This window comes from Oratosquilla oratoria, chromosome 30, assembly GCF_046742065.1.
Source record: "Oratosquilla oratoria isolate Oo_2021 chromosome 30, ASM4674206v1, whole genome shotgun sequence".
Taxonomy (NCBI): Eukaryota; Metazoa; Arthropoda; class Malacostraca; order Stomatopoda; family Squillidae; genus Oratosquilla; species Oratosquilla oratoria.
The window spans coordinates 40,733,471-40,749,138 of record NC_134806.1 but is presented as its reverse complement, the minus strand read 5'-3'; the positions used below and the strand labels follow the sequence as shown (position 1 = coordinate 40,749,138).

At 40.4% G+C, this 15,668-nt stretch overlaps 1 protein-coding gene across 4 annotated transcripts in view; it reads left to right on the top strand.

Annotated features, from left to right (window-relative positions):
• LOC143041098 (uncharacterized) overlaps window positions 1-14,881 on the top strand; it is a 37,810-nt gene extending 22,929 nt beyond the window's left edge. For all 4 annotated transcript variants that reach the window (XM_076212806.1, XM_076212802.1, XM_076212805.1 and 1 more), the window contains 7 exons: window positions 2,236-2,349; window positions 2,971-3,056; window positions 5,720-5,820; window positions 6,240-6,389; window positions 8,692-8,882; window positions 10,361-10,826; window positions 12,963-14,881. In XM_076212806.1, coding sequence (XP_076068921.1) covers window positions 2,236-2,349; window positions 2,971-3,056; window positions 5,720-5,820; window positions 6,240-6,389; window positions 8,692-8,882; window positions 10,361-10,826; window positions 12,963-13,171 — 1,317 coding nt within the window. In that variant the 3' untranslated portion in view covers window positions 13,172-14,881. The remainder of the gene's footprint in view (window positions 1-2,235; window positions 2,350-2,970; window positions 3,057-5,719; window positions 5,821-6,239; window positions 6,390-8,691; window positions 8,883-10,360; window positions 10,827-12,962) is intronic.
• The last annotated feature ends 787 nt before the right edge of the window (window positions 14,882-15,668 follow it).

The window sequence follows — 15,668 nt, the reverse complement described above, 5'->3', positions numbered from 1 at the left end:
CTTTACTTCTCTTTTCTCTTCTTTGTACCTCTCATATGACTCCCTCGTCCTATTTTGTAACCAATCTGTGAAAGCTCGCTTCTTCTCTTCTACAACCTTCTTTGTTTCCTCATCCCACCATTCACTACCCTTCCTTCTATTTCCTCCTGTCCTTCTTGTTCCACACACCATCCTTGCACACTTTGTGACTCCCTCCTTGAACCATCCCCATTCCTCCTCCACACCTAGCTCTACTCTATCCTTCACTCCCTCCCACTCCTTCAGCTTCTTGTACTCCTTCTCCTTTTCCTTTTCCTTTAAAGAGTTCACTCTAAGCACATCCCTACTTTTTGTCCCTTTCCTCTTTCTCCATCTATCCTCCACTCTCAACTTACCTTCCACCAAAAAATTATCTGCTATTCTCCCACTCACTCCCCTTAGCACATGTACATCCTTAACCTCTTCACTCTGGGGCACATCGCACGTCTGGCAGCATTAGCTGCCCGACGTGCAATGTTGCGTCATAATAATCGCATTATAGAAAATAAAGTCAGTGCTCAATTGTTCGTTCTCTTTCACCCGTGTATTTTGATAACTATAGAAAATTGATGAAGCCAGTTTAGAGAGGATGGAAATTACGTAGGTACGACTACATTAAATATAATCAAGATGGCGACGTCGGCATCATCGAGTACCCACTTGCTCCTCATGCCGCCTACGTATGCGCCGTATGGAAGTGGTTAACTCTTCCTATCATAGTCCTATTTACCACTACATAATCCATCAACGCTCTATCTACCACCCTTCCATCCACCACCCTCTCCCATGTGTACTTATGCTTGACTTTCTTCCGAAACACTGTATTTGCTATCATCAACTCTCTTTCTAGACACATTTCCACCATCAACTCTCCACTACGATTCTCTCCTGGAACTCCACATTTCCCAACCACTCCATCAATCGGACCATTTCCTACCCTAGCATTAAGGTCTCCCAGTACTATTACATTGACATTTCTCCCTAAATCCTCTATGCACTCATTTAAATCTATCCAAAAGGCCTCCCTTTCTTCTACACTCTTCTCACTGCCAGGCCCATATGCACTTACAAAGACCCACATCTCCTTTCCCAGTTTCACCTTCATCCACATTATCCTTGAGGAAACCTCCTTCCACTCCACTACACGTTTACCTATCTCTTCACTTACTAGAATAGCCACCCCTTCCCTCCCTCGCCCTCTCTTCATTCCTGATAACCTCCCACTTACACTCCCAAACTTACACTCGCCCTTCCCTTTCAACTTAGTTTCACTCAAAGCCAACACATCCATCTTTCTTCTCACAAACATACTACCTATCTCTTCCCTTTTACTCTCATCTGTACCACATCCACGCACATTAACCCCTTCCATACGGTGCCGCCTACGTAGGCGTCATGAGGAGCAAGTGGATTCGCGGCGCTGCCATATCGGCGTCTTGATTATATTTATTGTAGTCGCCCCTGTGTTTTTACATTCTCTCAAATGTGCCCTGAATCCCATTCTCTGGTTTTCAAAATTCGCGGGTGAAAGAGAGAACGATCGATATAAGCGGTGACTATATTTTATGATGCGAGTATTATTACAACACGTCGTACGGCTGGCATTGGCTGCTGCCCGCGAGATTTAAGTCCCGTACTGAAGTGGTTAAAAGACCCAAACCTTAGGGTGCTGGTCGGAAAACTCCCAGACCCTCTTATGCCTTTACTTTTTCATTTAGGAATGTCCCCTGTGGGGCTACAAGGAGAAGGATGCCTAGTCCCCTCCCCGTCCCTTTCTTCTCACCTCTTACGATCCAAGTGGAAATACTTGCTTCTGACCCAGGGCAGTGGACAAGGTGCAGGGATGACCCGTCATCCAGGAGGCGCTAAGATAAGAGGGAGGGTGGAGGGGTGTGGAGTGTATTCAGGGATGGAATGGGTGGGAATGATTTTATGCCTTTTCCTTTTTGGCTACCTCCCTTGTAAGGGGGAAAAAGCCTTGGTATATGTATGTATGTATATATTTTGTCAAAGGCTTTTTGTAAGTCTAGGAAAGCACAGTCAGCCCATCCATCCCTTTTTTGTATTATATCTATTAGTCTTGAGTAGAAACATTGTTTTCTTCCAGGTGTGAACATGCACACGCATGTGTGCATGTGCATGAGACTGTTTGTATGCAGAAATATAATTTACTTTACCATATTAATTCAACTGAATGTGCTTTGGAAATTGTTACAGACGAAGGAAGTAAAGGAAGATTCCATCGAAAATCCTGAGGAATCGGAGGAGAACCTGTCTGAAGAAGAGAAGAAAAGATTAAAAAAGTTAAGAAAAATAGAGAAAAAAATGAAGGTAAGTCAGAGCATGCAAACTTAGATTTTTTTCAGATTACTTTATATACCCAAATTACAGTCGCATTTTATTATTTTTTTTTTTTTCTAGTCTGGGTCAAAATTTTAATTAGCAAAAGCCTAATTAATGTATAAATCATTGGAGAACAAAAATACTTGGCTGCACATATGTTAAGATAGACATAAAAATTTAGGCTTGACTTATATTGGATGTATGTCAATGCTTGCTGTCCGAGCGGGTTAAGATGTCATTACTTATGGCAAAGGTCAAGATGATGACAATTCGAACTCTGCTCAGGGCAAGTTGAACTAAGAGCATGGTTCATTGAATTCCATGCTACAAAATCCACTGCAAGGGTCACTGTCCTAATCTGTGACAGGGTGACGTTAAACCATTTTTTTTTCTTTTTTTTTACGTGAATAAAAAATTATGGATTTTCTGGTCACAAATTAGGGGGTCGACTTTTAACTGAGATTCAATATTACTTGGGTATATATGGTATATTTGTTTGTCGCCATAGAGTTCACACATTTTCTTGGCTAATCATCATATGTATTTGAAGACAGGAGTTTACATGTTCCTTATGTTACTAATGTGTTCCTTCTCCTCTCCCTTGGGTAGCAAATTTGCGACAAGATTAAGGAATGTGAAGAGCTGGAGGTGGACTTGGATGATGAAGACAATTCTGTATATTTGGTGGAAGACAGGTACTGTTTCTTATCAAATGTTATGCTAATACAATAAGCTTAGTGTGTTAGGTAGGTTCTTGTACTTGGTGGAGTATTGTGTATTCAGCACCATCTTGGGATATGTGCTTGTTGGATTTTAAATTAATCATTCTTGATATTTGGTCATTGTCTGTGTAGATAATTCATGATATATATATATATGTATATATATGTATATATATATATATATATATGTATATATATATGTATATGCATATATATCTATGTATAAATATGGGAGATAGGGTTGATGAAAGAGTATTAGGATGGTTTGGACACATGGAAAGAATGAATGAAGAAAGACTAGTAAAAGAGGTATGGAAGGCAGATGTGGAGGGAGTGAACATGAGGGGACGTCCTAGGATGAGATGGATGGATGGGGTGAAGGGGGCTTTGGGGAAGAGGGGAATGTCTGTTGAGGAAGGATGGGAGAGGACAGAAGACAGGGGTGAATGGAGAATGGTTGTATATGGATGATGTTGTGATGCATGAGGTGGAATGGGGGATGAGGTAGTATGTGTGAGCAAAATTTGACACAGCCCGAAGGGATTTCTCCCCGTCTTCTCCTTTTCTGCATGGGGGGACGGAGAGGGGGGGTTGCCGATTTAATGAAGCAGCGTTGCTGTGGATGTGCTGTGCCTTGCGACACTACCTCTGACCCAGGGCAGTGGACAAGGTGCAGGGATGACCCGTCATCCAGGAGGTGCTAAGATAAGAGGGAGGGTGGAGGGGAGTGGAGTGTATTCAGGGATGGAATGGGTGGGAATGATTTTATGCCTTTTTCTTTTTGGCTACCTCCCTTGTAAGGGGGAAAAAGCCTAGGTATATGTATGTATGTATGTATATATATATATATATATATACATAAATATATATATATATATATATACATATATATATATATATAAATATATGTACAACACTGAATGGGTCCCAGTGATTAGAGATACATTTTAACAACCACAATCCACTTTAATTCTAAGCCATCATCATCGGGAGACTCAATGGAACCACATGCAGAAATTGAAATATGGTACTGTTGAGGACTCGAACTCAGCGATCTTGTCATATGATCGCTGTGTTCGAGTCCTCGGCTGTACCATATTTTAATTTCTGCATGTGGCCCCATTGGGTCTCCCGATGATGATGGCTTAGAATTAAAGTGAGTTGTGGTTGTTAAAATATATATATATATATATATATATATATATATATATATATATATATATATATATATATATAGGAATATATCTATATATATATATATAAATATATATATATATATATATATATATATATATATCACGTGAAAACCACTGTTGTCGTAGAAAATACTGAAGACGAGGCATCCATATATTTCGATTGCAAACTGCAATCCTCTTCAGTAGATATAAATTGGAAAAGTGATACTTACTGTACACTCATGAGAAATATATATCTATCTTAATGTGTTATTATGTACCACTACAAGAAAGACCAATACCCCTTACAAGGGGCTTGGCCTAGTCAAAGTATACACCTATATGCCCAAAACATGCATGAACTTGACACTAAGTATGATAAATTGGAAATTAGGAGATTGGACTCGATGAACATTGTTCTTTTTCTTGTTATTGCAATTAGGTAAATACTTTGCTGTGGATGTACTCTGTCTTGTTACATTGCTTCTGACCCAGGGTAAGGCATGGGATAAAGGGATAACCCATTATCCATGAGGATCTAATATGAAAGGGAGGAGGGGAGTGGATTGGATGGGAGTATTTACCTTTGACTTGGCTACCTTCCTTATACATGGGAGGTAGCCAAAAAGAAAAAGGCATAGAAACCACTCCCACCCATTACATTTCCTATATATTCCACTCCCCTCCTCCCTCCCTCTTGGCTTGGCACCTCCTGGATGATGGGTCATCCCTGCATCCTGTCCACTGCCCTGGGTCAGAAGCAGTGTCGCAAGACACAGCACATTCACAGCAAGGCTGCTTCATAAATTCAGTGACCCTCCCTCTCCATCCCCTCATGCAGAAAATGAGAAGACGGGGAGAAATCCCTTCAGGCTGTGTCAAATTTTTTTCTCGTACATACTTCCTCACTCCCCATCCTTATAAGGGGGAAAAAGCTCTTGATGTATATGTATGTGTTTACTCATGCATTGTGTGTTAAATGATTCTAAATGACAATAAATGATCATTTCTACAACATTTTATTTTCCTGAATTTAATTTAACCCCTTCAGATTGTATCTATGTCGATAAACACCTACTTGAACACAAAATACATGAGTACTGGGAAGTCAAAGAGTGAGTACATTTTTTTGGACACCCTGTATATAGGTAAATACCTGCCTTACACATTTCCCACACTTATCCAGAAACCCATTTGTCATCTTTCATGTTTTGGCTTCCACAGCAAGGCTCTACCACTTCATTTACATGGGGACCCTCTCTTGTTGTCCCCTCACGTGAAAATAGGCCAAATACGTGCTAAGATAAGAGGTAGGGTGAAGGGGATGGAGTGTATTTATGGATGGAATGGGTGGGAATGGTTTTATGCCTTTTTCTTTTTTGCTACCTCCCTTGTAAGGGGGAAAAAGCCTTGGTATATGTATGCATGTAGATAACATAGCAAAATTTGTTTTACCATCAGATTAAAAAGGCAGTTCAGCCGTCTGCACGATTACTACTGCAAACTGGCACAGTGTTCTCCGGCCACGGGTCGACCTGTGGAAAGAAAGTTTCGTTATGATGGTAAGTTTGTAATGTATTGATTGCAGTTATAAAATATTGTATAACATTCTAGAAAACTGGAATTAGTGTAATATGTAGTGTTGCATAGAGTCAGATTTTAGGTTTATTTGATATGTATTGTAGTCTGTATCCACAGTATATGTTTGGTCTGTATATACCATGGCCTTTTTCCCCCCTTATAAGGGAAGCCCATGTTATGTGAAAATGTGAAGGAATTTAGATTGTTAGTCTTAATGATAAGATTATAAATTAACTAATTAATTACTTGATAAACTAAATAATTAATTTATTAATTAAAATAATTAATTACTGGATAAACTAAATAATTAATTAATTTTTTCATACCATCTTAATAATTACCATTTTAATCAATTACTTGATAAACTAAGTAATTAATTTATTTTTTCATACCATTTCAGGTTCACGCTATGGTGAAATCAACAAAAGAATTACGGCGTGGGTAAATAAGCACAAAATATTCCCGGATTACAGCGACGTTCTTAACTTGGTGAAGAGGGTTACAAGGGATAGCAGTTTACCTTTGAGGCCAGAAACTGTGAGAGTTCAAGGTATGGGAAACATAACTGGTTATTAAACATGATTCACCACAGGCTGCTGCTGGTTACTTGAAGGCTGTTGGTCAGTCAATCAGCTGTTGCCATGAGTTTCTCAAAATGGAGAACCCACAGCGCCACAAGTGGCCAGCAAAGATCCTCAGAACCTCCCATGGATCTTTCTCTGGAAATTTTTTTGGACTGTTGTCTGTGTTGTAATAGCATGAAACATCATTTCATTGGTTTAAGGATGTCAGTATGCTTATATCAAAGTACTTAAGCTAGATTGATATTTGTTTTGTCTGTGAGAGGTAGACAGTGTGAAAATTCTGTGTGCAAGTTTTTATGTAAATTCATTGAAAGAAAAAATTATATCTTATTTTTTATATATCTTGGTAACTAATAGAACCTCTGATTTGTATTTTATTTTCTCTATTTATTTTTTTAGTAAAAGAGGTGTGGAAGGAGTAAACATGAGGGGGTGACCTATGATGAGATGGATGGATGGGGTAAAAGGGGCTTTGGGGAAGAGGGGAATGCCTGTTGAGGAAGGATGGGAGAGGACAGAAGACAGAGGTGAATGGAGAATGGTTGTATATGGATGATGATTGTGATCCATGAGATGGAATGGGTGGGGGATGGGGGTGAGGTAGTGTGTATGAGAAAAAATTGATGCAGCTTGAAGGGATTTCTCCCCGTCTTCTCCTTTTCTGTGTGAGGAGACGGAGAGGGGGGTTTGCCAATTTAATGAAGTGGCCCTTATCAGGAGGCAGTATTACATTGTTTGTGTGTTTTGTGAAGTGCTTGCTCATTGGTTGTTAGCATAGGTTTCATATCTAAAATTTCAGATACCTGAGCACTCAGGGTACCTCTAAAGTCAACATATCATCGGATCCTAGTGTTTTGTGTTCTTGTGGAGCACCAGCTTGAGTTTTTATAGGGGTTTATTGCAACCCATGTCAGTCGCAAGAAGGCATATGATTTAATGCATTTTGGGGTTAACTGGGAACTTTAGTGGATCCCTGGGATACCTGGAAGGATTGTTGACTTGACGTCTAGCTTGTATTCTAGGGCCAAGAATACTGTAATGTATGGAGAAGGCTTGTCTAGCTTCTCCCTATTTTATTCAGGAGTAAGGCAAGTGTGTATCCTCATCCCAATACATATCAACACCTGCATGCACTATGTGTTGAACAGAGTTGTTAAGTGTTACTTTGCAGTATTTCTTTGGGGATTGTTGGGTGCCCTGGTTTCAGCCCTTGGGTCACTGTACAGCTAGGTGAGACTGCTTGGATTTTAGATCTCCAAGAGCAGGATCAAGGTTCAGGCATTTGGGTGTTGCTGGATGATACACTTCAGTTTGATCATGCATGTGGTAATGACATTAATGTCTTGGAAAGCCTCATGTACCTTGGTATTGTAGTCCATAACAGTTGTGGATGAAGTCCTTTGAAGGATTGGCATTGCCCATGGTGCTATGGACTTGCTCAACCAGAGTATGTGGCATTGTCGATATTTATGTAGGAACATTTAGATCCAAGTGTTCAGATCTTTTGTGCTCTCTGTATACCTGCACAGCTGTGAGACATGGACACTGAATGCTGACATGAAGAGGTGTCTTGATGTCTTAGGTACATTGTGCCTTTGGAGAATCTTGGGGTATCACTAGGATGACTATTTATCAAATCAGACAGTGAGACCCAGTCTAGGCCTGTTACCAGAATCATTTGTGTATGTAAACTCTAGCAACATGGGCATGTGGGATGCTTCCCTGACGCATGTCCCAACTGCAGGGTTGTCTCCTCAAGAGACAGTCCTTGTTATAGTAAGCCTTTACGACGTTCTCCTTCACGCCATCTAAAGGCGTCTCAGAATGTGGAATATCCTTCGTAGATCGACTGAGTCTGGAACATAGTCCCGGAGATGCCCACAAAACTCATGACTGGGGGAGGTTGTTGACTGAATCTGCTGAAAGCTGTTCGGGATGGGAAGGGTGGCTGTATGGAAGTTTGCTTTGAGAAACTGGATTTGCAATTGCTTGTGAGCAAAGTGATACACCTACTGGTGGAAGTGTCCAAGTGATGATGATATGTGGAATGAGTGTAAGACATTGTTATCAGATGTGCTTTGTGTTGTCTGTGTGATGGTTGCATCTAAGGCATTTAGCATTTTGCCAGCCCAGTACAGTGTTGGTATTCTTTCAAATGTGGGTGGTGATCTGAACTGAATCGATTGAAAATATGCAGCAGTCATATTGTTTAAACAGAATAAAACCCATTTAGCTTCAGATGATGATGTAGTATTTGTTTTTTAACAGCACAAGAAATTTTCCGAGATGTGGGGAAGATGTTGAAGGAGCGACGGCAAAGTGATGACCTCTACTCCATATACGCCTATGTTCCCCCGAGTAAAGAAGGGGAGGTGGATAAAGATCCAGCAGCAAACGATACAGACTTAAATCAACAGTTGCTTGAAAATGAGAAAACAGCACGGGAGAAAACAGAGAAGGTGAGTAATTTAATGAAGCAGATGAGAAATTTTTTCATCCAAGTTGCTTGAAAATGAAAAAACAGCACGGGAGAAAACAGAGAAAGTTAGTAATTTTTTGAAGCAGATGAAAAAGAAAAAGCTTTTCATTTAAAAGTCTACAAGAAAGTAAGCTAAAAGGTAAATAAAAGGGTGATGGATGGGAGTGGGGTGGAGGGGATGTGGATGCATGCCTTGTCTGGCTACCTCCCTTGTAAGGAGGAGAAGTTTAATATATATAGATATATATTAAACCCTTGATATATTGAACTTCATTATAGCTAGTTTCAGATATAATGAATGCCATTTTCCAGCTGAACTACTCACTGATAAAATTATTTTAGTTCATTATATAAGATGGAAGTTTGCAAAGAACGATGCTGTCGGATATCATGCATGCCATTTTCTTTCCAAACTATCCACTGCTGTTGATGACAGCACCTGAGAAAACTTAACTTCTATCTCATAAACTGACCCAAAGTTTGACATGTGCTGAAAGCTTGATAGAAGAAAGCCTTCAGATATATCCAACTTCTCCCCATTCACAAATTCTCATAATTCACACATTTTTAACACAATATCCTTCGTGCTCGGCAAATATATTTTTTGCATCCAAGACCCCCTTCTCCCCTTCTATTCACCTTGTCCTTGGTTTTCCTCCCCAAATTCATATCATCTGCTTCTGTTTGTGTTTTTTTTTATAACATTCATTGTTCTTGGCAGGACTTCCTGTCTATACATCTATCTATGTATCTATACACCAAGGGTCTCTTTACCCCTTATAAAGGTGGTAGCCAACCAGTTCTACATTCATCTGCCACCCATTAGTTTTCGTGGGTGGCAGGAAGGTAAATCTCTGATGTCCATTTCACAGGAATGCCACTTTCATTTACCTGTTAGACCCCTGATATCCACCCTTCTGAATCCCCTGATATCCACCCTTCTGAATCCTCTCTCCCACGAAAGGACAGAGTCCACTTGGCCAGACTGCGATGCGGTCACCACCCAGCACTTCTAAGCTACCAGAAGAGGCTGGACGACCGTGTTGTGAACAGCTGCTCAGGATGTAACACTTCACCCCATACCATACAACACATAATGGAAGACTGCATTATACACAATCATGCACGCAAACAACACAACATACACTCTATAAAGGATTTGTGGTAAAACCCAGTTTCGGCTGTGGCCTTCCTTGGGGAGACGGGACTGCTCGGACAGACAGTCTTGGTAATGACAACAACAACAACAACAACAACCTGTTGTTGGTCTAAGCTTGAAATTTTCTTACAAATACAAATGTCCTTGTGTGTGTGTGTGTGTGTGTGTGTGTGTGTGTGCGTGTGCGTGTGCGTGCACTCACTCACTTGTAAGGGTAAGAAGCTTTTTGGTGTATAGGTAGATAAATTGTGCCTATTGTTTATTTCTTGCTCTTGATTTTGTTTATGAATTTCCTGCAGATATTTGAACTTTTTGTCAACAAGGAGGCCGAAGAAAGAGCAGCCATTGATCAAGCTAAGAAAGACACCAAAGCAAGCAAAAAGTCTCAAGATGATGATGCAGGAACACAAGATGGAGCGAGTACAAGCACAGGAGGGGAAGGTGAAGGCAAAAGTGGAAATGGCCCGGAAAGTGAAGGAAAGGTGGAGGGTGAGGAAGTTGATGAGGATGATGAGAATAATGATGAGGAAGACGAGAATAATGATGATGATGAGGAGGAGGAAGAGGAAGAAGAGATGGAAGAGGAGGATACAGGGATAACCGCTGAAAAGGAGGAAGAAGGGCAGCCCAATGATGCCTCAAGTTTGCAGGAGGAGCTTTCTGATGATGAAGACATAGAAAAAGTATTGCAGATCCCAGCAGAGGAAGAAGAAGATGAAGACGAAGAAGAAGAAGAAGAGGACGATGATGAGGATGATGAAGAAGGTAATGACTTGACATTAGTAACCTGTGTTCATGGCAAGGGAAACAAATGGGGGGGAAGGATGGGATTGGGGGCATGCCTTGGCTGGCTACCCCCCTTTATAATGGGGAAGAGGCCTTTGGTATGTAGGTAGTGTTTTTGGAAAATTTGTCGTGAAAGTGTTTCGGGCTGTAGCCTCTTACATTCCAGGGGTCCCCCCCCCCCCTCTCTCTCTCTCTCTCTCTCTCTCTCTCTCTCTCTCTCTCTCTCTCTCTCTCTCTCTCTCTCTCTCTCTCTCTCTCTCTCTCTCTCTCTCTCTCTCTCTCTCTCTCTCTCTTTCTCTCTCTCTCTCTCTCTCTCTCTCTCTCTCTCTCTCTCTCTCTCTCTCTCTCTCTCTCACTGTCTCTCTCTCACTGTCTCTGTCTATCTATCTCTGTCTATCTATCTATCTATCTCTCTCTGTCTCTCTCTCTCTCTCTCTCTCTCTCTCTCTGTCTCTCTCTCTGTCTCTCTCTCTGTCTCTCTCTCTGTCTCTCTCTCTCTCTCTCTCTCTCTCTCTCTCTCTCTCTCTCTCTCTCTCTCTCTCTCTCTCTCTCTCTCTCTCTCTCTGTCTCTCTCTCTCTCTCTCTCTCTCTCTCTCTCTCTCTCTCTCTCTCTCTCTCTCTCTCTCTCTCTCTCTCTCTCTCTGTTGAGCAAGGAAGAAAGAAGGCAGGAGATAGGGGTGAATGGAGAAGGGCTGTGGCAAGTATGGGAGGGGGCAGGGGATGGAGGGAGTAGGGAGTGGTTACGTGTGAATGGTATTTTGACGCAGCCCAAAGGGATTTTTCCCCGTCTTCTCTTTTTCTGCATGAGGGAATGGAGAGGGGGTTCACTGATTAGGTGAAGTAGCCTGTTGTGGATGTGCTGTGTCTTGCTGCATTGCTTCTGACCCAGGGCAGTTCGAGGGATTACTCATCATCCACAAGGAGCTAAGATGAGAGGGAAGAAAAGGTGGTGGATGGGAGTGAAATGGGTGGGAGTGGAATGGGTGCGTGCCTTTTGACTTGGCTACCTCCTTTATAAGGGGGAAAAAGCCCTTGGTGTGTATATACTTACATACATACATACATACATACATACATACATACATACATACATACATACATACATACATACATACATATATCAAAGACTCTTTCCCCCTATACAAGGGAGGTAGCAAAATACAAAGGCATAAAATCCACTCCCACTCATACCATCCCCACATACTCCACTCCCATTCACCCCACTCCCTCCCTCCTATCTTTGTACTTCCTGGATGACGGGTCATCCGTGCAACTCGCCCCCTACCCTGGGTCAGAAGCAATATAGCAAGACACAGCACATCCACAGCAAGGCCGCTTCATTTAAACAGTGACCCCTCCTTTCCGTCCCCTCATGCAGAAAAAGAGAGGATGGGGAGGGATCTCTTTGGGCTGTGTCAAAATACCATTTACATATACTCCCCCCATCCCTCACCCACTCCCTCCCATGCATCACAACATCATCCATACACAACCATTCTCTATGTATATAGAATTGGTTTTTATTTATATTATTGGATGTATTTGTGAAAAGTAAGAAGCTAGAGGAAATGGAGATTTTTGAAGTGCTTGGGGTCATATGTGGCATTGATTGGAGGGCATGTGGAGATAAATCTTAGGATTCTGTCTGCTGATGTCACAAAAGTCTGTAAAATATTAACCACAAAATTGGGTGGTGGATGGGAGTGGATGCATGCCTTCACAACTACTTCCCTATTAACCACTTCAATACAAGTCAAATTCTTGCGCATAGCATTGGCTGCCATATGTATGATTCATCACACTACTTGCATTATAAGATATAAAGTCACTACTGTATTTCTCATTCTTGTTTACTCGGAGTAATAATAAACACAGAAAATGTGGTCAAACCGGTTCACAGAATCTGGGGATAACTTGTGTATAACTACAAAATAATATATATAATCAAGACGCTGACGCTGGCATCCTTGTGTACCACTCGCACCTCATGGCGCCTATGTAAGCATCATTGTACTGAAGTGGTTAAGGGGGAAGAGGCGATTGGTATGTAGATATATTTTAATGGCGTACCTAATTTAGATGGACATACATTATATGCAATTCATTTCTCTTCAGATGTGCCTATTGTCGATGTCAATGGATTTGATAGTCATGACACGGATACCAACAAGGCTGACCAGTCAGAAGGCAGAGGAAATTCTTCCCCTGATATGTTTGGCGATGAAAAGTCGCCCAAGAAGAGATCGCTGGATGACGCAGATTTACCCGTGGCCAAAAGAATAAGTATTCCACTGCTTATGGAAGATGAACCCAAGGATGAATGATTGGATTAAATTATTGTGAAGCTGAAATATCACTGTAGATTATGTAGACAATTTATTAAGAGAGTCTTATTGTAAAGTTAGATTGGTTTTAATACCTAATGACAGTGGACTAATGAAATACTAATTTATTTTCTTTTATTCTTCAGATGTGAAACATATTTTGTGTTTCTCTTAAATTATGAAAGGAAAAGTGGATCTTGAATGCATAGAACGTGCTCGAACTTCTGTTGAAATGTTTTTATCACATAAACTTTACAGACCCATATTTTTATAAAGACCCTGTAGATTGCCCTAGTATACGAGGAAACGTGCACTTTTTTATGTGGAAATCTGTGGTTTTATGCTGTATTTAGGTATAAATTTTAACAGCTATTTAAGAAGTAGTAGAAACATTAGACATTATTATAGCTATCAAAAGTTTCACCGTGCCAGGATGAAGCCTTTATTAGTACACTTGTTGGAGTGTGATTAAGTGCGTGGTCGTAATATACAAATCTCTGAGAATAAATAGGAAGATAAAGGGGAATGGGGGGGGGTGAGGTTACAGGAGCCTAGGGATTTTTAAGGAGGATAGGTAACAATATCCTGTCCATGGACAGTTACTCTCTATCCTTCTTAACCAGGTTTGGGTCCAATTACAGGCAACTGTACTTAAATCCAAGCTCAAGTACCTGGATATTTTTCAAGTACAAGTACAAGTATAGTCACTTTGCTATGTACTAAGTCCAAGTACATGCCATTGTAATTAAGTACAAGTAATTTATGTGATAAAAAATAACCTGTTGCAGATTTATAAAGCACGAAAATTAGTAGTTTTTGTATGAGTATGCTGTTAAAAGTGGGATTTGACATAGAAAAGTAAGTGGAAATTTAACCATTATTGTAGCACATCACTGCCTTTATCACAGAGTTGCAACACAAGAACATATACTTTATGAATAAATTGAATGAATATTATTCCCTGTACTGCAAATGCACAAAAGACTATCCATATATTTCTCATATCAGTGATAAAGCTAAATTTGATGCAGAATATAAGGGTAATTATCAAGGCATTAAAACTTGTCTGGTGTTCTATATTAATGATATGCCCGTTAGTTTTATAACTAGGAATTAGATACATAAGTGCATTTGCACAGTAGTATGATCACAAAGTATGCTAGAATTGATATAAAGCATATAACTTTGGATTAAATACAATATACTTGTTTGTGCTTGAGTGTACTAGGTATTCTTCAAGTACTTTGGGTCTAAGTTCAAGTACATGGAAATCAGTACTTAAGTTTAAGTACAAGTACATGGAACTAACCCTGTCCTTAAGCCATCCTAGGCTCCAGTGACCCCCTCTCTGTTTCCCCAGATCTTCCTATTTATTCTCAGAGATGCATACCACGGCTATGTACTTGATTAAACTGTAACAAATGAGACTTGACACTAATAAAGGATCCGTCCTTGCATGGTGTTTCCTCTGATAGACGTATCGGCAACTGCCAATTGCGTACATTCTTAAAGGTGACGATTTTTTGTTTGTTTTTTTATTTTTTTTATTTATTTTTTTTGACAGATGTTTCAAGTCCAGTAAACAATAGGGCTTGGAGAATACTTGACTCCATTCTGCGTATACCACTCATGAAATGTACAAAATACTGTGATCCTCAAACATGTTTTGTATTAAACAAGTAAATTAAAGAAGGTAACATTTCAGATCAATACATTGTTTTACTGCATTAACGAAAGACTCCAAATGAATATCACACAGTAAAATGGAGGTGATCTCGGAAAAATAAAGCTTAGATTAACACCTGAAACAAAATACTGTTCCTGGATTTTGTTGCAAATATAGTAGATCCTTAGTTCTCGGACGTCTCACAAGTTGAACAAATAATTTCTTGACCAAAAAATTAGAGAATTTTTTTGATCAGGTAGTTCAGCTAAATATTGGTTCTCAACCAACCCAAATGGAGAAATATGGAAAATGGGGCTAAATTCAAAGTTTTGTGTAAAAACACCCAAATAAAACTATCCAGCAGATCAGTAAACTAGTTTTGGTCCTCAACCAAATCGGTTCAGAAACAATTTTCTAGAATAGATTATGGTTGAGAATCAAGGTTCTACTGTAAGTTGACGAGAAGCGGGGAAGGGCTGCCACGTAGTGAGGCAGTTATGGTTGTCGAGTATGTGTGTTTATTAATTTGTTGGAGATAAGCACAGTCTCTGTCCTTTGGTGACTGAAGTGCATCAAAGAGGTAGAGTTGTATAGGTGGTAAAAAGAGGTTTAAGGAAGGTAGTAGAAATTGCAACAAGACAGAACACATCCATAGCAGGGCCAGCCACCTCATTGACAGTGACCCTCCCTCCCTCGTCCCCTTGTGTGAAAATAGAGGAGACAAGGAGAAATCATCCCTTTGGGCTGTGTCAAGGTGGATATGGATGATGGATGGATCAGGTGGGTGCATGCCTCGGGTAGCTGCCTCCCTTATAAGGGGGAAGAAGCCTA